The following is a 21,279-nucleotide window of genomic DNA, read 5'->3' as shown; positions in this document are numbered from 1 at the left end:
AACACAGCTCCTCCGAGCCACTTCACTGCTTTGCTGACACCGCCCACGACGCTGCAGCTGCAGGGTGATGGGGTTCCTGCCGCTGAGCTGATTCAAAGGCCTGTTAATAATCCTCATTTCAAAGGGTTGTGACTGACAGCTGCAATACGGGGAAACAAAACTAAAGCTCCAGGCGGTGTTTGCTCTGTGCCTCAAACTAACCAAACCACTTCATCCAAAAGGGCGCTGCCCGACTCCGTTCCCCTGCACTGCCATGTGCTGGTGGCCTTGAGGATTTGACCTGTCCATTGTCTTTGGTTGCACAGAGCAGTTGTCTGGCAGGACATGGCAGTGGCAGTCACCTGCTCTGAGAGCCGGGGGCCTTTGTTTCAGAGCTGAGGCTTTCTAGTTAGACTAGGGGCAAGAAGTGACCCTCGGCACTTTAGCCTTTTCTCCATTGCACGGGTTTCCTCAGGGAATTGGGGTGCAGGGACTGGGGCACTGCACTTTTCAGACAGTTTGTAACAGAGCAAAGCCATTTAGAGACGGGGAACTGGAGAGCTCTTCCTGTCTGATTGACAGGTAGTTCTCAGAGCTCCAGAGAAAAATTGGAAATCTTTCCATTGTCTGAGCTTTAAAAAGCCCATTTCAGAGTTTATTCAGTAATAGTAGAGTGTTTTACCTTTCAGTAGCACACCCCATCCCAAATGATCCCAAAGCACTTTACAAAGTGTATAGATATGTGATAGGAATCACTTCTCCTCCCATTTAAATGCCCGCATCCCAGGAGATCCTGACCAAAGAAAGAATTTGACACTTCAGGGAGAATTTCAGGAGGCAGAGTGTAATTACCCATGTTGGAAGAAACTAGGCTGGGACTCGGGGGCTAATATCTGGACTATCCCAAAAAGCATCCCTGGGTTTCACTGTTCGCAAGTGGTCAGGATCGCCGGTGTGTGTCTCATACAGAAATGTACTACCCTGAATCCAGAGCCATGATCTTGGGGAAAGGAATGAGTGAAAGCCGAAATCATTTATATTTTAGATTCTTTGATGTTGAACAGCTGAATAATAAACAGGCTACCTGCCAGCATCTCTGAAACTAGCACTGAAATCAATGCCCGGTCTTTTCCCTCCTGCATCATCATTTTCTGACATGCTTCCTCTGCATGTTATTAGCACTTAGTTCACTTTGACCTGTGTGTTCTGCATTTAAGTGCTCACTGGTGGCACAAGAGTACTCTAGCAAGGCTAGGGTAGGGTTTCTATTGTTCATGAACATGGCCTGGGGAGGAGATCCATCACGTAAAGTCATTCGGCCCAGTGAAACTGGTATCTCTTCAGTGGGATAGAGGGAATCTCTCCACTCCCCGGCCACATGAGCTGTACTGTGTTAGGGCTGTATCGTTAACCCGTAACGCTTTCTCTGCTAGATAATAGGAGGTGTAGCGGAGAGCCTTGACCTGCCCCAATCAGATCTTTACCTTGAGCTGAGGCACTTTCTAAGTAGCTTGCACTGCATAGTTGGAAGCCCTCTTATCCTAGTGCGTTCAAGGTGGAAATCTCTTTGGTGATCAATGATGTGGAGATAATTGCTGGCCAAATTCTAGCATTGCTCAGGGCTAAGGGACAGAGCTGCCTGCCAGGGTATGTCTAGGCGGCAGCAGCAAGCCTCGGTGCCTGAGTCAGCTGACCCAGGTTTGTGCAGTGGGGCTGAAAATGGCTGTGTAGTTGTTCCCGCTCGGGCTGGAGCCCAGGCTCGGGGCCCAGGCAGGAATGTCTACTCTGCTATGTTTAGCCCTGTAGCAAGAGCCCAGGAGCCCCTGTCAGTTGCCCTGATAGGTTCTGAGACTTGCTGCAGTGGGAGAGGGTTTTTGTGGTGTAGACGTGCCTTGAGAGGCTTGTTGATAAAAGCGGGATTGTGTTTTCTGCCGGACAAGGTCTGAAGCCCTGAAAATCCGTAAACGCCTCTTTCTGCTTCTAGTAAACAAACAACCCCAAATACTTCTCAACTTGAAAACGTGGGGTGCCTTTCTTCCCAGCTTGGCTGCCCTCCATCTGCCCTCCCTCCACGCACGGATAGGTGGGTACGTCCGGGTCACTGGAGAGGCTGGCCAATATAAACCAAATATGCTCCCTCCCCTCCCCCCCACCCTTGCCCCCGTGGTGATGGTGTTTTTTTTGCTGGAGCTTCCATTGCTGATTGTGTGGCAGTACGGCCCGTGTCTACGAGCCCTGCGTGGAGTGCGATGGGCCAGGTCTATCACAGCGGCGTAACACAGGCTTTCTTCTCTGGCAGTGCCACTGGCCTGTGCACATCAATGCAAGTACCCCAAGGGCTATTGCAAAGGAAGAACCTCAGTGAAACAAAGGGCCATACCCTTGTCATGTCTGGTTTTGAGTGGATTATCCGGCCCTATGTGTGTATGCAGATTAGAGCAAAGGGCCTGGAGCCTAGTCAATCCCTTGTTTAGTACGATGTCTCATAGCACGTTGATGTCTCCAGTGACAGAATGCTGTGAAGGGGAGGGGGTGCTGTCACTTGGGACCAGCTGGGGTTGAGTCCATGAGAATGTTTGTTTTTTGTGTACTGTTCAATTATTATATACAAAGAGTAAAGGCTGATCGGTATGCCAGTTCCTTCCCTTGCTGCATTCTCGTACCATGTGCTCTTTGTCTGGGTCACTGTAACGTAGAGATCTGCATTGGCAGTTCCACACGACAGCACAAAAGATTCATTTATAGGAAATGTTTCTAACTCTCACTTGATGTATTGAAATTCCTTCTTTGTACCACAAAAACCATTGTGGGAAATGATCTTGCAATGAATGTACGTTTTTTAACAAGCTGCTAAACCACGTAAGGTGGGGGTGAAACTAACCTCCATGCTACAGTCACCTGCATGTATCTGAACATTCAGAGAGAAACTTGCTGTGTGTCGGGAGGCTTTACTTTTTTAGTATGCAAGGCATTTCATGTTAGCTCCTGTCACCCAGCGAACCTGGCTTATATCTTCCTTACAAGAACTCCTAGAGCTTCCTCATCATCAGCTTCATCACAAGCACAGGCGGGTGATAGGCCGACATGAAACACGCTAATTGCAAAATCTGTTCCATGCTCCCAGGTGAATAAAGGGGCTGCTCATGGGATGCCTGCCCCTTCAGCTTGGTCCTTCCTGAGAAAACCACAGCAGGCTCCTGTCCAGCCCTGCTAATTTACGTGGGCTGTTACTGCTTGGGGAAGGGATTGGCCTTGCAGGCTTTTTCCTTCTTCCTCTTTCTTGCTGCTATCAAGTTGCTTTTGCAGTTGGGGACTAGAACACGTTTTGCATTGTTTTCCTTCCACTTTGCTCAGTGGATAGTGAAAACAGTCCTTCTGCATTGGTGCGTGTTCTCAAGCAGAGAGCCGGAGGCAGACTCTCCCAGGGACGGGTAATCGCGGGAGAAGTAGGGAGTTCTGTGGCAGGGGGATTAGCTTCACAGGTCTAGCACGTCTTGCCAAGATGTTGAGGAAAGGGTGTGAAGCAAAGAGCGCACACAGTGAGAAGCAGGGCACGCAGCTAGCATAGCGATGGGTGTGGCGTATGCACCTCTGAAGATCAATAGAAGGACAGTGTAGCTTCCGGTGGTAAGACACTGGAAAAGGAGATCATCTCCATGAGACTGGTGCTGCCAAATCTTGGAATAGCAGGCTTCTGCAGACTAGCGTCATAGTTCTACGGGATTGTATTCAGTGAGGGCACCTGCTCCGTGTTATCCCCTGGGGCAGCTGGCTTGGAAGGAATCAGGCACTCAGATTTTGGCTTTCCCCCTCACTGTAGTAAATTCTGCCAAGTCTCCCAGTCCCCAGTGAGCTCAGTTGCTGCTGGCAGAGCATAATGTCACTTCCAGGATATGCTGAGGCCCCGACAGGATCCAGTTGGAAGCTGTTACAGGGAAGACTGAACTAAAACTCTTGCTGTCTATTTGCTATCTGCATTTCTCAGGATTAAGGCCTCTTCCCGTTCCCAATGCAGTGCTCTGAGTGGCGTTGGGAACTTGCTTTCTGTTCTTGGACCTTCCAGCTCCCACGAAAAGACGCAGGGACCAGCATATCCTTCCTTTGCATTATCTCCCACAGCCAGTGGCTCACTGCTGTGCTTCTGTCACAGCGAAGCCAGCTTGAGTCCAAATCATACATTCGCTGCAAGACGGCTAAGGTGCAGGGTGTGTCTGTCGCTGTCGCTTCTGTTTCAAGCAGACAGAGTTCGATGATGCTGATGTACTTACGGCATGCAATTAGCCTGGGCACAGGTGTGCAGCGTGTGGATGAGCTTCCTGGTTTGCTGTGGAGAGTTCATCTTGGGGGTCTTGTGTTTGCACAAGGAGCTGGTTCTTGAGAACGTCCCCTTTATGCAACCCTCCAGGCTAGTGTCATCTCGGAAGCACATTAGACAGACTCATGTGGGTCTGACAGCAGGTCTCATCTGTTGTTGCATTCAGAGAAGTTCTGGAAGCCCATTTCAGTGGGGGAACTGTCTGCTGTAGCTTAAAAGGTAATGAGGGATTGGTTTGGAAGGACCAAGTTGTCTGAAGGGGTCCAAAGCTTTTTTTTCCCTGAGCCTTTTTATTCTTCCTGTGTCTAATCCCTTTAGAGCCTAAGGTAAACCCCTCGGCCTTTTTGTACTGCAATAACACTGTATTATATGCTTGCACTATTCTGGGCAGACCAAGCATGCAAGAAATAATTTAAAGCTTTTTTTCAGAAGAAAAGCACTGTATTATTGTGTATATAGAGATCCTGAGAGAGAATTTGAATTCTAACTCTTGTATAAAAGCATGCACTGAATACCTGTATGTAGAACACGCTGTAAATGCTGCCGAGTACTGTAAGATCCTACACTTGAAACCACAACAAATGAGCAACTTCATCTAAAAAACAAAACAGAAGCTGTGCAATGGATTCTGTGCCTTTTTTAAATCCATGTATGTTAATCCAGACAATCGGAAAAAGCTTGTATACTACCAAAACCTTATTAAAGAATCAAAGGCACAACCCTGGTGATGGTGTTTTCTTTCACCCCTTCTCCTTTAAATCTGTTGGAAGATCCTTCTGTGATGTGTCATGCTGACCCTGAGCAACAAGTGGAAGAGCTCAGTTGTTAGACAGACAGGGCTTACCCCTTTTCAAGAGCTTCTCTGTGAACCGCAGGCAAGCTGGGCTGGACTGCCCCCCAGCTGAATTCACTCTGTTTTCCCAGTAGACCCAAATGATCAGACCTCTTTGGGTCCCAGGGATGCAGTGCTGACAGCTGTTTGTGTCACTGGTGCCGCAGCGTTGTCAGCGCAGCTCGTGCGGCTGTTCTCGGCGCTCCGGCGTCAGCTGAATGAGCAGAGCGCGCGGCCAGCTGATTCAGCAGACCTCGAGTTACTCATCAGGAAAGCCCGCAGGCTCAGTTCAGTGGCCAAGGTGCTCGGCCAGGTTCATTGTTGCCAAAGCACCGTGCTGGTGCCCCATAGGAGCTACAGATAGCCTAACCTGTATGCCTGTGAGAAGGTACCAGTGCTGACCCCTAGATCAGTACAAAGATACCCCTCCTTCCGCTCTCCTTTTATGCATCGATACAAACAAGGTAACGTAGTACATTCCATATGCTTTTCGTTGTCGGCCTGTACCTTGTATCTGCGAGTTCAAACCAAACATTCTCATCCATTATCCTGCCATCCCCTGCTTCTCTTACGAGGGGTCAGTGCATCCCTGTACCCTCTCTTGGGAGTTAGTTTATGTAGTCACTCTGGGTGTTCTTGGTCCATCCTCGCAGGTCAGGAATGTGCTTATTTGGTTAGATAATACCTAGTGTGTTACTGTTCTGCCAAGGCCAGGCCTGCTTTGGTTCACCCGTCAGCTGTGCCTGGGGCTCCAGCAAGGCCGAGGCCAGCTTTAGGTTCATGTTTAACTAGTGAGCTAGGGCTGTGAGCATCTCCCCACTCCAGGAGCTCACTGAGGTGTCCGAGACAGCCAGTGTTTCATTCAGATTTGCGATCAATTTTCAGCAGGCCCAAAGGGATCAGGGTTGTTGACTTTCAGCTGATAACCTCAGGCAGTCTTGCCATGACGTGAAGAGTTTGGAGAAGACAAGACAAGAAAGATTCTGCTCCCAGTACTGTGGGGAAGGTGTGCTTACCTACCAAACCAGAGGCTGATTTCTAATACCACTCTTCCCCTGATGGCTGCAAATACCTCCTCTACTTCATAACCTGTATTGTGAGCCAAGGTGTCACTGCTGCCTTGGCGAGGTAAAGGTCACTCACCAGTATGACATGTGAGAATTTGCACCAAGTCACCGCAGGCAGAGCTGGGCGTAGATCCAAGGTCTCTACTCTGACAGTGCATCCCATGGATCCTGGTTTACCGCTCCGGGTACCTTCCCCTCATGCATGGTAGGGAAGATATCTCTCACACATAATGAATATTTTACCAGCGGGGCAGGAATCTGACACTAACCTGCACAAAGCATGTGTTCCATGCTGGAAGAGTGACGCTTGGCAGGTCTGTTGGACACTGTGTTGTTATCTCCCTTGTATGGGCTGGTCTACATAGAGGATAAGAGCGTTCTTTTCCTCTGGCTAGCGGCTCCTATCCTATAGCTGAAGTGAATGCAGTCTGCCCCATAAAGCTGCAGGCTGTGGGTTCATAACCTGGGGGGGAAGGTTGATACAAAGCTCCATTGTGTTTTCATGGGTTAAACAAGTTCCTAACTTGGCATGTTTTTCTGAAGGACAATGTGTATGAGACTTGGCTGCTCTATTAGAGAACCAAGTTCTGTCCCAGCTCTGTATAAAGTGACCTCTTGTAAGCTCTGTTACCTGTGAAAGGGGTGAATGCTAAACTGTCCCCAAGGTGATAAGGCAGTGATAAGCCGTGGGGGACAGATCTGGGTCTGGAACGTGTGGTCTCTGGGCTTGCAGTGCAATGTGGGAGTCGATCCCTCTGATTTTGCCTCCCCGGGATTGCTCGAAGGCTGGAAGTTTTCGGACCATTGTGAGATTGCCTGCAGCAGGGGCTGTGTCACTCGTGGTGACTTAGTTGTGTGCAGTGTGTGTCTGGGCAGTGTGGGGGAGGAGTTTATGCAGATCTATGGCTTCACACTGTATTTCCTAGGTTTGTCTGGCTTTGAGTCTCTTAGCAGCCTGATCTGTCCCTCACAAAGTGTTTCCTAAAGATTGAATTCCCTGTGGTTTCCAACGGTTTAAATCAAAGAGATTGAAAGGAGGGTACAGCCTGCGGCCCCAGGGAGACTCAGCCAGGCTTCTGGCATGGAGCATCTCCCCCACGCCGGGGAATCCTCCCCGCACAGAATCTCCCAGCATGGGGCGCTTTCTAGAGCTGAGCAGAAGCAGGAGGAGGCATGACAAAGACAGCCCTGCACCCTGGTAATTCTTTATTGCTGTACTGCCCAGAGGGACTGTGGCAGCAGGGTGCGCAAGCTAGGGCAGCCTTCAGGCTGCTCTAATCTATGTCTGAGGCTGATCCATCCTCCTTCGGCCCCAGCAGTGAGAAGGTGCAAAGCCTCCCCTCCCAGTCCCAATCCTGAGCCCTCTCTTCCCCCCAGCATACTGTAGAAAATCCAACCCTTTCAGTTCCATCACCCTTCTTTGCCAAGGAGACCTGGGCTCCCCGGTTCAGGTGCCCCCGGGCTGCAGTATGTTTCACAGAGCAGCGGAGATGCTGTGCCGTGCATGGGCTCTGAGGAGTCTGCCTTTTGACCAAAGTGGGTTCTGATGAAAGGTGAGACTCCCCAGCCTGAAAATCTGGAAGAAGGGATTTCTGGAAGCGCTGTAACTCAACAGCTACTGTTGGAATCAAAGGTGTCTTTGAAAATTCAAACGAGCTCAGATTTCTCGTTCCAAGTACTTTTTCTCAAAACAATAGAACTCAAAGAATGCAATGGTCCCCTTGAAACAGAGTTAAAAAATTGCAGTGGTCCTGTTGAAAGGAATCTTTGGTGCAATCTCTGGCCTGGTCTGCACTAAAGGGTGAGCTTGACATAGCTACATTGATGAGGAGTGTGAAAACCCGTCTCTGGCAACAAACCCTGCCAGTGTAGACACAGCTGTGTGGATGGAAGAATGCTTCCCTCAACGTAGCTACGGTCACTTGGGGAGGGGCTGCAGACTATGTCTATCCTACAGGGCTATGCCAGCATAGCTACGCTGGTATAGTCATGGTAGTGTAGACATACCCTGAACGACAGAGCTGCCATCAGCTCCACCTGCACGGAGCAGTCTCCCTTCCTAGAACTCAAAGGGCTTTGCAAAGGCGGGTCAGTATCATTAGCCCTGCTTTCTAGACAGGCAGAGTGAGGAGAAATGAACCACCCAGGGCGCCAGAGGCTGCTGCAGGTTTGGAAGCCAGGTCTTGGTCCTGTGCCGTGTCAGGGCTTGCCGTCACAGCCGGGCTAACTCACGCGGTTACTACGCCCCTTTCAGCTGAGTTACATGGTGCGTTCAGCCCAGGCAGTGGAGCTGGAACACTCTGAATAGTGGGGATGCTGAAAGCCAGCTCCCTTTCCCAACCACCCCCAGCCAGAGCTGGGGCCTGGAGCAGGGCCGTGTCTCCGCAAGGCAGTGGAGACCCAGACAGGGGTAAGGGGGCCAAGGCTGGGGCCACAGCTGGGAGCGGGTGCGGGGCTGGCAGCCGGGACCCCAGGCAGTGGGACAGCAGCCAGGACCCGGGGGGTGGGGGGCAGTGGATCCCCACGTAAAACCTGGCAGTGCTGCAGCACCCCCCTGTACCCCTAGTTCCTATGAGCCCAGGCTGGCTGGGGGTGGGTGGGTTAGAACTTGAGTGCTGCTTTCATGCAGTCTGGAACTCCCCTGCTTTGCAGTGAGGATGCAGGCTAACTCACTCTAATGCCTGTAATCTTCCGGTGCCTTCCCACCATCCCCCGTGTGCCCAGGCAGACAGAGGAGTTTTCCAACAATTCAGTGGGAGAGAATTGCGGAGGAGCTCAGCTGTCTGCAGCGCTAAGAGCCGTGGGATTGCTCCAAAAGTCCCAGCACCACACCCAGGGAGCACAGCACTAGTGCAGACATGGTAACTCGGGTGGGGCTTTGCAGTGTGGGTGCTCTGCCCTGGACTAGGCTAACCTGGCTGCTCAGAGCTGGGGGCCGAACACCCAAGTTAACCCTGCAGTGAAGAGACACCCTCACGATTCCTTTGGGATGTCTTTCTTTTAACAAGTCCAGGGAGTGTGAGTAACACAGGTAAGGAGATGGGTGTGCGAAAAGGATGTCTCACCACATTGTCACTGCAACCAATTCTCTTTGGGCCAGGTTTGCTGGCAGCTGATGCTGAGCACCGTTTCTTTTGGCCCAGTTCTCTCGCTGTCAGATATCTGTACTTCTTGGGGTTCTCTGCAGCAGGCATTTGAAAGGGGAAGCCAGGAAAGCACACAGGCCGCCCAGAATGGTGAGGAACACAACATAACCGTGAGCTGGACGTAGAAGGTTTCATAACCCACCCTAGCAGTCAGTTCTTGCAGGGGAAGCTATCTCCCGACTGCAGTCAGGGTGGAAAGTCAGGGAAAGGGCATGAGCCGAATGTGCAGGGTAAGAGGAAGGTCCCAGTCTGGAGAGGACACCACCCATACTTTGTGGTGTGATTGTCGGCCACGCATGCAGCCAGACCCACAAGGAAGCAGAGGTTAAAAGAAAGGGCTGAGGCATGTCTCGGCAACAGCAAGGCCGAAACTTAGAAGAGAGGGAAGGAATTGTTATTTTTCATGCTACCGTAGCACCTTGAGATCCAAATCTGGGTCGGTACCCCACTGGGCTAGGGGCTGTCCACGCAGCCCCGAGGGCTGCTTGGCTAATCCCAGAGAGGGCTGTAATGAACAGCAGGAAGGAGCTGATGGGGAGCATGGATCAGTGGGAACGTGTGCTGATCCAGGCTGGAGCATGCGCGGCTAGATGGGGCGGAGTTGTTTTTAAGTACAAAGGTGATGAGATATTAGGTACTAGCAGAGAATGAGAGAAATACCAGAGGTCTCTAGAATCGGGACCTGTGGCTGAGGAGAGAAGCTAATGCTGCAAAAGAGTGAGCTAGAGCATTAATATCCAGCCCCATTCCTGGCCCCACTGCAGCAGGGCAGTGTGCGCAGGCCCCATGGGAGGTAGAGTGTTGGGGCATTGCAATAATCCCTCTGGCCCATATAGGAGCAGCTTCAGAGAGGTGCACCCAGCTCTCTTCGCTGGTGGCCATGATGCAGGCCTTTGAGGGCAGAGGTTTAAAGAGGGAACTGGGGGATCGTCCAGCCAACAAAAGGGAAGTGGATGATCGTCCACCACTACAACCACCCACCCCCCGATCAGAGGAAATGGAACGGGGCTGGAGCAGGTGGACGTCCACAGAAATGTTTCTGGGAACAGCGTCTCTTCTCTGTGGGGAACCCAAAGCCCTGGGCAGGCTGCCAGGGCTCCTGCACTGAGGGCCTGATGCACAGCCCTGCAAAGTCACTGGAAAGACCCCTGGTGAATGCTGTTTGCACTGCAGGCCCTGTGCTCGGGAGAGCCCGCTTCAGCAAGCGAATGGAACACAGCCCTGGGCCGCAGAGCCGGCCTGGACACACATCTGTGAGGCGGTCCTCGGGCAGAAGAGCTGTCCGGGTGCATCGCCCTGTGCAGTGCCTTCAGTTCAGCAGCCGAGGCTGAGTTGACTAAGCGGTGATGGGACAGGAAGAGGGAGACGGGTCCGCATGCAAAGGCATCCGCTAGAGTCACGCTACAATTGGACCGACCTGCAGAGCCTGGGGCCTGGGAAATAACGCAGGAGAAGTGAAGCAGAGAGTCCAGAGGGCACAGAAAAGCGGGTAGGCCAGGCCAGCCGCAGGGGAGGTAGATGGGGAAAAAAGGAGGAGGCCAAGTCAAAAAAAAAAAAAAAAAAAGATACCAAAGCTTTTCCTGGGTAACAAAAATGGATAGTTGAGAGGCAAACACTCCAGACGCACTGGAGAAGGAGCTCCCCATGGCTGTGCTGGGAGTGGCTTCCCTGCAGTCTGGAACCAACGCAGAGTCTGCTTCAGATGTCTCAGGTGGAAAAAAGGGCGAAGGGTGTTTCCATTCAAGGCACATTTAGTTATTCTGTGCAGAGCCGCTGCCTGTTTGCCGGTTGGGAAGGAATTTGAGACTGTATTGTTCACGTCAACAGCTATCTGGACACTTGTCCCCGTAAAACAACCAGGAGAGATCCTTGACTCTAGCTTGATGAATGCAACTGGGTATTGCAGGCTCTTTCCAATGATTTAAACCGGGGTGTGTCAAAACAAATCAAAGCTTAAATCAAAGCAAAGCCCTCAGGGAGTGTTAACGGGAAAACCTAACAAAGACACTCGATGGGTCAGCCTTCACTAATTGCTGGTCATTTTAGCGAGGGACTGGGGAAGGGAGGAGGGGAAGCCCATGTGGCGGGAACTGGGAGTCACTGATGGGAAGGGGACACAGATAAGACAGCCAGGGAAGGGGGAGAGGAGGATGGGGATGGAAAAGCAAAAGGCCATGACAGCAGGGCCCTAACTGAGCAGTGCTGAGTGTGATAATAAGGTGCTGAACACAAATAATAGCTAAGTTTACTCCAGTGAGGCCATATTCACTCTTTGCTGTTTGTGCAAACCTCACGTTGGAACCGGGGTTGGGGTGGCGAGGGGGAGTCCTCGATGGAATGAAGGATGGGTGCAGTCCTAAATTTATACTGGGCTGTCATTCAGGCTGGAGAACAAGTTTGATGCCCTAGGTGACACTGATGAGCAGGTGTATAGGAGACTGCCCGATGACAAGGAAATGGTTTTGGAGGGTTGCTTTGCCTCTCACCTGTACCCTGTTCTAAGGAAGGCTGGTTCATGGGCATGAAGAGAGATATGTGCCACGTGACCCTTTCCGCCGTGATTGGTGTTGTGAGATTGATGCCCATGCTCTCCTGGATACTAAGTATTTTCTTTTTCACGTCTATCTTGTTCCAGGTGTTTACACTGAACCCTTTTGAAATGAATGGTCTGCCCAAGGCGGTGCCTTTAAATTTGCCTTATCAAGACTTTAAAAGGGATGTGTCAGACTCTAGGGAAAAGCCTAGGATCATCCAGCGGATAAAGAAGGTAGACTTCTCAAACATTGTCTTGACCGCTCCTTGCAAACCACCGGAGCCCCATCTGGAACTGAATGGGGAGTGTGAGGAGGAAGAGGAGGAGGAGGAGGAGGAGGAGGAGGAAGAAGAGGAGGAAGAAGACGAGGAAGCTGGTTATTTGGGAGAAGAGATTGACATGCACAGTAGCTCCAGCAGCGATGTGAGCCAGAAAAGCACAGAGCGCAGTCAGGAAGGGGCGCCATCCACTCTGCTGGCCGATGATCAGAAAGAGTCCAAGGGCCGAGCTTCCATGGCCGATGGCGATTTAGAACTGGAGGAAGGCTCCAAAACACTGGTGTTGTTTTCACCGGGTGACATGAAGAAATCTCCACTCACAACCGACTTGGCACCAGATGTCGATCTGGGGACACTTGCTGCTTTAACGCCTCAGAGCGAGAGGCCGCAGCCCCTGGGCAGCCAGCTGGATGTGTCGGAGCCCGGGACCCTGTCCTCCGTCCTTAAGTCAGAACCAAAGCCTCCAGCAGCAGTTTCCACGACGTCCTCCCCCTTTACCAAAGTCGAGCGCACGTTTGTTCATATTGCTGAGAAGACCCATCTGAACGTCATGTCTTCCGGCGGCCAGCTGGTGAGGCATGAGGAGTACTGCCCTCCGGGCCAACTGGAAGAGATCATCCTTGAGGAGGAGCTGGAGGAGAACCTGGGGTTGGTAGAAAATGGGAGTGCGAATTCTGGTTTAGAAGGGGGAGAGATGGAAAGCTGCATGCTCTCGGTCAATCACATCGAAACCTCCTCGGAGACGGCGGGGGAGCCGCCGACACTTCCCAACGGTGTGGCCCAGTCCCCGGAGGAGAGGCTGGAGCTTAAAGGCAAAGCCGCGCTGGCATTGGATTTGGAAGAAACTGACCGGCTGGTTTCAGGAGAGCCTAGCTTAGAAAAGACCATTCTGGCGACCGAACGCCTTACGCAAACCGAGGCTCTCCTGGGAAAGGCAAAGCAGGGCCCTAGGAAACCTCTGAGTGCCAGATACAGAAGCCGGATTCCCATTTTGTTCTCTGAGGAGGACACCGGCTCAGACCAGTCGGCCTCACTCTCGGCCAAAGAGAGGCTTCACAAGAGGGCCAAGCAGCCCGACTTGGTTCGCCTAGTGATGGAGAGAAGGCAAAGCCGCCTCCTTAGACTGGCCTCTGGGGCCTCCTCCTCAGCCTCCTCCAGCGACGAGCGGAGACGTGCCTCAGAGACCCTCTCGGCCACCGGCTCAGAGGAGGACACCCATGACTCAGACGACTCTGTCCCAAGGAGGATGGGGGAGGGGAAGGCGTCCAGCCCAGGAAGAGAAGGGAAAACTTTAAGCACAAAGAGCAAAATCCCTCGGCCCATTGTGCCTGCAAGGACGTCGCCAGCAGCAGTGAAGTTCGGGAGCCCAGCAGCACCAGGCAGCTCACCGCTTGATGCAGCTCTCACCGCCAGGTCAGTCAGCGGCACGGCCCTCGCTCCTCGCCGTGCAGGTCTCCCATCCCCCATTCCCTCGGCCTGGCCGTGGGGTTCCCCCCTGTCCCCTGTTCTCTCAGCCTGGCCATGGAGGGAACCAACCCCATGTTCTCTTGGCTTGGCCGTGAGGTTCCCTCCACCAAACCTCCTTTCTCTTGGCCTGGCGATGGGGTCCCCCCCATCAATCCCCTGTTCCCTCGGCCTGGCCATGGGTGCCCCCTACCAGCCCCCCGTTCCCTCGGCCTGACCGTGGGGTTCCCGTCTCCACTTGTCTCCCTTCACATGCTCCATTTCTATTTAGGGCAAACCCAGCTGTGTTTAGCTCTCAGTTCCCAGCAGCCTGGGCCTGGCCCTGGAGCCCTGTGGGGCAGGGTGGCCTGGCCTGCCTACGTAGAGTTGCCAGGTGTCCGGTTTTCAACTGGAACGCCCGGTCGAAAAGGGACCCTGGCGGCTCTGCTTGGCACCACCGACTGGGCCATTAAAAATCCGGTCGGCAGCGCAACAGGGGCCCGGGCCACCCACCCTAGCGCTACACGGCTCCCGGAAGTGGCCGCCAGGGCCCTGCAGCCGCTAGGCGCACGGGCGGCCAGGGAGGCTCCGTGTGCTGCCCCCGTCCCGAGAGCCGGCTCTGCAGCTCCCATTGGCTGGGAGCTGCAGGGGCAGCGCCTGTGGGTGCAAGGGCAGCGTGTGGAGTCTCCCTGGCCGCTCAGGCACCTAGGGGCTGCAGGGACCTGGCGGCCGCTTCCGGGAGCCACAGTAAGCGCCACCAGGACCCTGCACCCCAAACCCCCTCCCACACCCCAACCCCCTGTCCCAGCCCAGAGTCCCCTCCCACACCCAATCTCCCTCCCAGAGCCTGCACCCCCCCAAAAACCCCAACCCCCTCCCCAGCCTTCTCCTGCACCCCAAACCCCACATCCCCAGCCCCACCTCAGAGCCCACCCCCCCAGCTGGAGCCCTCACACCCCCACCCCGCACCCCAACCCCCTGCCCCAGCCCGGAGCCCTTTCCTTCACCCCAAACCCCTCATTCCCAGCCCCACCCCAGAGTCCACACCCCGAGCCAGAGCCTGCACCCCCCCCACACGCTCCGAACCCCTCGGCCTCAGCCTGTAGCTCCCTCCTGCACACCCCTCATTCCTGGCCCCACTCCAGAGCTTGTTCCCCCAGCCCAGAGCCCCCCCCACACCCCTGACCCAGCCTGGAGCCTTCTCCTGCACCCCCAACCAGAGCCCTCACCCCACCCCCACCCCCCGCACCGCAACCCCCTGCCCCAGCCCAGTGAGTGATGGTGGGGGAGAGGGAGGGGGGATGGAGCCTCTGAGGAGGGGCGGGGCAGGGGCGGGGCCTCAGGCAGGGGGCGGGACAGAGGTGTTCGGTTTTGTGGGATTAGAAAGTTGGCAACCCAATGCCTATAGTTACTAGAGGGCCACATCCGCGAGGGCCCAGCACTCCCCTTGGAGCTACGTTCACAGAGCACTCCCTGTGCAGGGGGTCTGGAGCCGGGCCCGGAGCCCCACACCCTGTGCTGGGCGCAGCCGAGGGGTAGAGACCAGACAGGGCAGATGGGGCGGCGCCCTCTTCTCTGATCAGCACTGGGCTGGTGCCAAAGCGCCGTGGGGCTGGGCCCTGTTGTGCTGGCTGCCACCTGCGGGAGGCCGGGTCTCTGCCCAGAGAGCTGGCAGCCTTAGGTGACGCGACCTGGGAAGGGCTGGGGACAGCAGACACCAAGCGCAGTGGCATGGAGGCAGAGGGCTCTTGTCATCACACGAGCAAGGATTGGCTTTGCTGCCTGCCCATCCCGCTACCGGCCCATTTCTCCCACCCCCCCATGGCCTGGCTTCCCCACCTGCCCTCCCACCCCATGGCCTAGTTTCCCCACCTGCCCCTTAGTCCATTTTCCCACCCACCTACCCCACGGTCCATCTCCCCGTCTGCCCCTGGGCCTGGCCATGAGATGCTTGCGGGTTTCCTGCAGGGCTCAGCTCCGGCACAGGGTTTTCCTGCGCCCAGCCCTGGCTCTTAACCCCAGCCTGGCCCCTCCCCGGGCCAAGCCGGGAGCCCCGCAGCCAGCCCGGCCCCAGGAGCGGCTCGGCGTTAGGTCTGAGGCAGTTCAAGAGAGAAATGCCAGCGTACGGCTCGGGCCCCTGAGACACGGCAGCCAGCTCCAGGCAGAGGCTATGCGTGCCAACGAGAGCGCCAGGCTGCCAGGGGATTGCCTAGCACCAAAGAGCCCAGAGCCTTGGGTTTACCCCCCTCATCTCCTCTCTCTCCCTGCAGGCTTCAGAGGACAGCTGGGACTGCGCCCAGTGACTCCCCACTGAAACAGATCCAGAGCCGGCTCCCTTCCTCCCCAAGTCCGGCTCCTCCTCCTCCCCCGTGGAGCTCTGCTCCCGCCTGGAGCCCCAGCCTGCCCCCACGCAACCTCAGTGCTTCCCCAAGACGGGAGAGTCCTTCGCCCTCCCGGCAGCATAGGCCAGGGTCTGCCCTTCAGCGAGTGCAACCGTCTCCCCGCCCTCAACCCCGCGTCCTGGCACGGGGGCTGCTGGGAGATCCCCCAGCCTCCCCAGGCCTGGCCAGAAAAGGACAAAGAGGGAAAACCCAGACTCAGAGCCCAGCAACCAAAGGAAGGCAAGTGGCCGCGGAAGGCAAGGCTACGGCCAGATAATGATCTTCTGCCGCCCACCCGTCAGGCTGGCTAACTCCGGCGTCTAGGGTAGACCGAGCTGCCGCCGCCCAGCCCTCCACGCCGGACCCACGAGCGGCGAGCAGCACGTCAGCGCTTCCCCCCCCCCCACGCCCGCGCCCACGCCCACGCCGTCCGGAACCAGCTGCCCCAGGGCGGAGCGCCTCTGCCCCGCCGAGGGCTCAGCCGCAGCGCACGCTTGCTATTGCAAACCACCCAGCAGAGCCTCAGGCAGCCTGCCTAGGGCCTGCCCCCCCCGCCCCCGGGCCCCTGCCCACGCCCCTTCTCCTGCTGCGTGAGCAACACCAGAGGCTCCAGTCCAGCGCGCTGACATGGGCGCTGCAGAGCGCAGCAGTCGAAGCCGGGGGAGAGGTGATGACCATGGGTGCTGCGCCCACGGGAGGAGAGGGCTCTGGGACTGGAGGGAGCTGACCCCCCTCCCCCACACACACTGTGTTGCTCCAGGGAGCCCCCCCACCCCCCACCCCCGGGCCTCCCCTGCTCTGCTTGCACTGACAGTGGTTACACCCAGCGAGCCAGGGAGCAGCCCCTTGCAGTGCTCAGCCACCTCCATCTTGGCTGGCAAACTGCCCCACGGAGGCTGTCGGGCCCAGCGTGCAGCTGAGGGGTGGGGGGGCGGGGCCCAGCCAGCCTTTCCTACTGTTGCCAGCCACGGCGCCACGCTAAAGAGGCGGGGGGGTCACCGAATGCCTTTCGTGTGGGGGCCCTTGCACCGAAACGCCTTGCGCTTTGCGGCCATGGTGCCGGGGGGCGGTGGTGGGGCTGCACAGTGGCGTTAACACTGTGGGGCGGCGGGGGCGGGAGAGACTGCTGTATCCAACAGCCAGGCAATGCTGCTCTGCAGCCAGAGACGGGCTGGCCTGTTACTGCTACAGGAGCGTATAACTCGCTGATTTGGGCAGGTGGAGTTTCCAGCTTCCTCCTCCTGCACGCTCAGCTCACTGACGCGCTGCGGGAGCACAGACCAGGTGAATGTAGTGGCAGGGTCAGATTAAGGCCTCAGCTTCGGCTGGCATGTGATCCCTGCCGACCCCCAGCTCCCTTTAAAACCCTTTTAGCCTTCATGGCTGGGAAGCAACGCTTGAAAAACATGAGCCACGTGTGACCGATGCCGCAATGTCTGCCTGAGTCTGCAGAGAGCCTGAGACAATCGCTCTGAGAAGGACAAAATGCTCTATGCATCTCAATGGGGGCAACGCCAGGCCCCACTGCTCTGGGGAGCCCTCCCTGCACCATGCCAGCACTGGGGGCTGAGAGTGGCAGAAGAATACAACACACACTGCCCACCCAGGCCTGCAGATGCACCTGGCTGCCCACATAAGTACTTGCAGACGACACAAAGATTGGTGGGGTGGTAAAGAACGATAAGGACTGGGCTGGCCTACAGCGCGCTCTGGCTCGCAGGGTACGTGAGCTCACGGCGAGAATAGGCATTAAAAAGAGCCAAATGCAAGGTCATTTTCCTGCCAACCAAGAACGTAGCTCACGGGGGGGGGGGGGTCATGTAGGGTTAAGCAGGGGAATAGCAAGTAGACACAGGGGTACAGCAGTAGCAGGGTTGCCAACACTTGCACTTTGTGTGTCTCTCCCACTAGTCGGTCTTTCCCTTGAAGCCTCCATTGCTGGAGTCATGCAAATCCCACCAGCCAGATTATTTTTTAAGACGCTCTCGAGCCCACCTGGTTTCAGACACTTTAACCCAACTGCTGCCTCCAGGACAGGACCAGCAGCCGCAGGGAAAGCCCCACACTGAATTTTTTTTTTTTGGTCATAAATTGTAACCAATTCCGGGGGGGGCTCCTGCTTTTAGCTTTGTGACACAACATCAGTGAGCCCATAACTGGCTGCTTGGGGGGGGGCAGGGGCCCACGGCCAGGAGATGTTACACATTAGAAAGGGGTCTGACAGGAGCCACAAGCATGTTTACATGGCTGGAAACCCCCCCTGCCAGCAGCAGGCTGGCACCTTGCTCCTACCATAAACCCTGGCTGCCCAGGAGCGTCTACTGCCTCCGGGCTGGGAGAGCCACTCCGGGCCTAGGCAGGGGGCCAGAAGCTGGGACGTGGGAGGCTGTGCGGGGAGGGGAAAAGCTCTGGTGAGCGGCAGAGACGGCACCAAGGCTAGGCGAGCCGAGGCAGCGCGAGGGCAGAAGGGCCTTACACCCCAGAGCCGGAGCTGATGTCTCCAGCTGTGTGGGCAGGCAGGGGAGGGCGCATTTGGCTGGCTGCTTTGCAGACCCAAGGGCAAAGGTGTTTCTACTGCAGTCACAGCGTGGGTCGGTGGCAGAGCAGAGAGCCAGCTGCAGCCTGGAGTGGGGAAGCCCCAGCTCTTCATCAAGCCTGTGCCCTAACAACGGTCAGCAAGCAGGCCTGCTGCAGGCAGGCCTACTGCTTGCCCCAGCAAAAGCGGGGGGCCAGGGGGTGAAGGGTCTTACTCATGCAGCATTGCCTGGTGACGTGAGTGTGAACGGCAAAAAGCCTACTTGTGTACCCACGCGTGTGAGCGGCCCTGGGGCAGCGAGGGAGTGGTACTGTGGGTGACAGGCAGCAGCAGCTGGGCATTTTAAGGGTCAGGAGCTTGGTACCAGCCTCCCCAACCAGGGCCTGAAGCCTGGTGGCTGCAGCTCTTCGGGTCAGGGCAAAGCTGGTGGCGGTTGGGGGTCAGGAGCATTTTGAGCGCACGTCCCCAGAGCAGGCAGTGTGCGACTATGACTCCTCCATAAACGGGGGCAAACTAGCTGCCTCATGGGCTGCGACACCTCACATGGACACCAAGGGCAGCGGGCCGGGGCCCTGAGCCTGCTTCCTTCTCCCACTGCTTTCTACCCCTTGTAGCTTATCAAGAACATGCCATGCCCCTGGCACCAGGCTGGGCACACCCACCCACGTAGGCAGCCTTGTCTACACACATACTTGCACGGATTTAGTTAATCTGGTGCAGTCAAACCAGTGCACACCCCGGCATGGAAACCCTTGGTTTAAGACCAGCTTACTGTGGAGTAACATAAACCTGTTCCCCAGCAACTTTAGCTAAACTGCAATCAGCCCCTTTTACAGTGGGTGGTCCCCCAGGGGCTTGCAGGGTTTTAACTAAATGGGGTTACAGTTACATTGACACCTTTAGCCCAGTGCAGCGTCTCTGTGGAGACACACCCCGGCGGGCGCAAACCCAACCCAGAGCAAAGGCAGGTTTGAACCACGAGCTGAGCGTCTGCCCCCCCCCCTCCCTGACTCCCAACTTTGCGAGCAGGCTGAGTGTCTTCCCCTGCAGAGGAGCGACCAGCCAAAAGCTACAGGCCTGCCTGCAATACAGCCAGAGCTGGGCCCTCTCTGCAGGCCTGTCCCTGGTTGGGACCTAGCCTCAATACACCCCGCGCTGGCCAGCCCTGCCCCAATGCAATCGGAAGCAGAAGCGGCTGCTTGTACTGGTGAAGCCCAGCCTGCATGGCAGTGGGGCTTGCTCTGCTACAGGCCGACCCCAGGACACTAGCTGTCCGGGCCTGGGGTCATTGCCCCCGGGGCATGAGGAACCCCACATCTAGGGCCCACAGCTGGCGAGCGTTGTAGGGGTTGGCTGTGTACACACAGCGCTAGGTGGATGCTGCTTTTCATCTGCACCATGTCACACCCTCCACCACTGCAAAGCTGCTAAAATGGGGGCTAGTTCCCCCCGCCCCTCCAGAGACGGGCTCCGCAGCAGCATGGGGGCCGCTAGGGCTCCCTTGTGTGTGGCCAGAAGCCTGCCTTGGGGCCCCCACGGCGTGTGCGCTATTCCCTGCATCTTTCCCGACCTGCTTTCCTCCTGGAGGGGGCTGCCCATTCAGTCCCTCTTGCCTGTTGTGGGGTTTAAGGGAGGTCAGACCCCCACAGATCTTTAGTCCCTCTCTAGCCAGCCCCTGGGGCCAGCACTGCCTTAGGCAGGGTGGGGGGTGCTTGCAGAAAAAACAAGGATTTTTCCTCCCTTTTGTTCACACAGCTGTAAATAAAACAGTCACACGCTGTACATTTAATGCACCCTCAGCCCACGGTCCAGAGCCAGGAGAGAGGCTGCTGCTGCTGAATTCATGGCTCTATTCTGCCCTTTGGAAATCAAACCTTTCCCCCGAGGAATGAAGGTTAAGGGCTGCCCCCCGAGCTGCGAGCTCAGCACCCGTGCCAGCTGGGCCGCGAGGGGGGTAGCTGCAGGGGGACAGCGGGGTGCTCTTTGGCAGATATGGGGGTCTTGCCCCCCAGGTTGTGCTGCCACTTACACCATGGAAAATGAAACCCTCTCCTCCCCCTTACACCCCCTTTCCACTGGAGCGCGCGGCTGCAGGAAGAGACAGGCCGTGGCCCGGCAGGCCCTGTCTTCCTATAGTGCAGGCAGGGAGCATACACGGGGCTCAGGGGGACTGTGAGGCAAAGCCAGGGAAACAGTATCTTTGGAAACAGGCATCACTGCCCCAGTGCTGTATTACGTGCCCTGGGCCGGTCCGTGCCGAAACGCTGGCAGCTTTGCAGAGCGCTGTCTGAAGCGAGGGCCCGTGGCTCTTAACTGTGGACGCTATACCTGGAGCAACTCTGTTCATTTCCTTCTTCTCTGACTCAGCCAAGCAAAGGTCTCTGCTGCCCGGTCCTGTCTGCCTGGCCCTGCTCCCGGGGCCCCCGGGGCCCCCTCCCCCAGTTCTGCGCATTCTTTAGGAAAGCCACTCGAGAATGTTTACACGTTGCAATAGAATGTACAACTACCACCAGGGACGGCGACGCTGGCCTAGCTGCATGGCAAATGTCTCAGCCATCACCCTGGCATGCGTCACAGAGACCCTGGCTGAGTACAAATCCACCTGCCACCCGCCAGATCATGGCCTGGACCATCTGATGATGCATCAGACGCAGCTGTCATTATTAGATTTGTTCTGAAAAGGGGATTGTCGATCATGCCATTAAAAGCCTGCCTATCTTTTCATTGGTGTCTTCTGCCGTTTTATTTGGTTTCATCCAGGTGATGTGC

At 55.9% G+C, this 21,279-nt stretch overlaps 1 protein-coding gene across 3 annotated transcripts in view; it reads left to right on the top strand.

The window, feature by feature from the left end:
• The window catches only part of TTBK1 (tau tubulin kinase 1), a 156,725-nt gene extending 139,750 nt beyond the window's left edge, over nucleotides 1-16,975 (top strand). For all 3 annotated transcript variants that reach the window (XM_073339826.1, XM_073339827.1, XM_073339828.1), the window contains 2 exons: nucleotides 11,975-13,563; nucleotides 15,864-16,975. In XM_073339826.1, the coding sequence (XP_073195927.1) occupies nucleotides 11,975-13,563; nucleotides 15,864-16,251 (1,977 nt within the window). In that variant the 3' untranslated portion in view covers nucleotides 16,252-16,975. The remainder of the gene's footprint in view (nucleotides 1-11,974; nucleotides 13,564-15,863) is intronic.
• Nucleotides 16,976-21,279: the final 4,304 nt, after the last annotated feature.

This window comes from Lepidochelys kempii, chromosome 3 (assembly GCF_965140265.1).
Source record: "Lepidochelys kempii isolate rLepKem1 chromosome 3, rLepKem1.hap2, whole genome shotgun sequence".
NCBI classification, from domain to species: domain Eukaryota; kingdom Metazoa; phylum Chordata; order Testudines; family Cheloniidae; genus Lepidochelys; species Lepidochelys kempii.
This window is presented reverse-complemented; position numbering and strand designations above follow the sequence as displayed.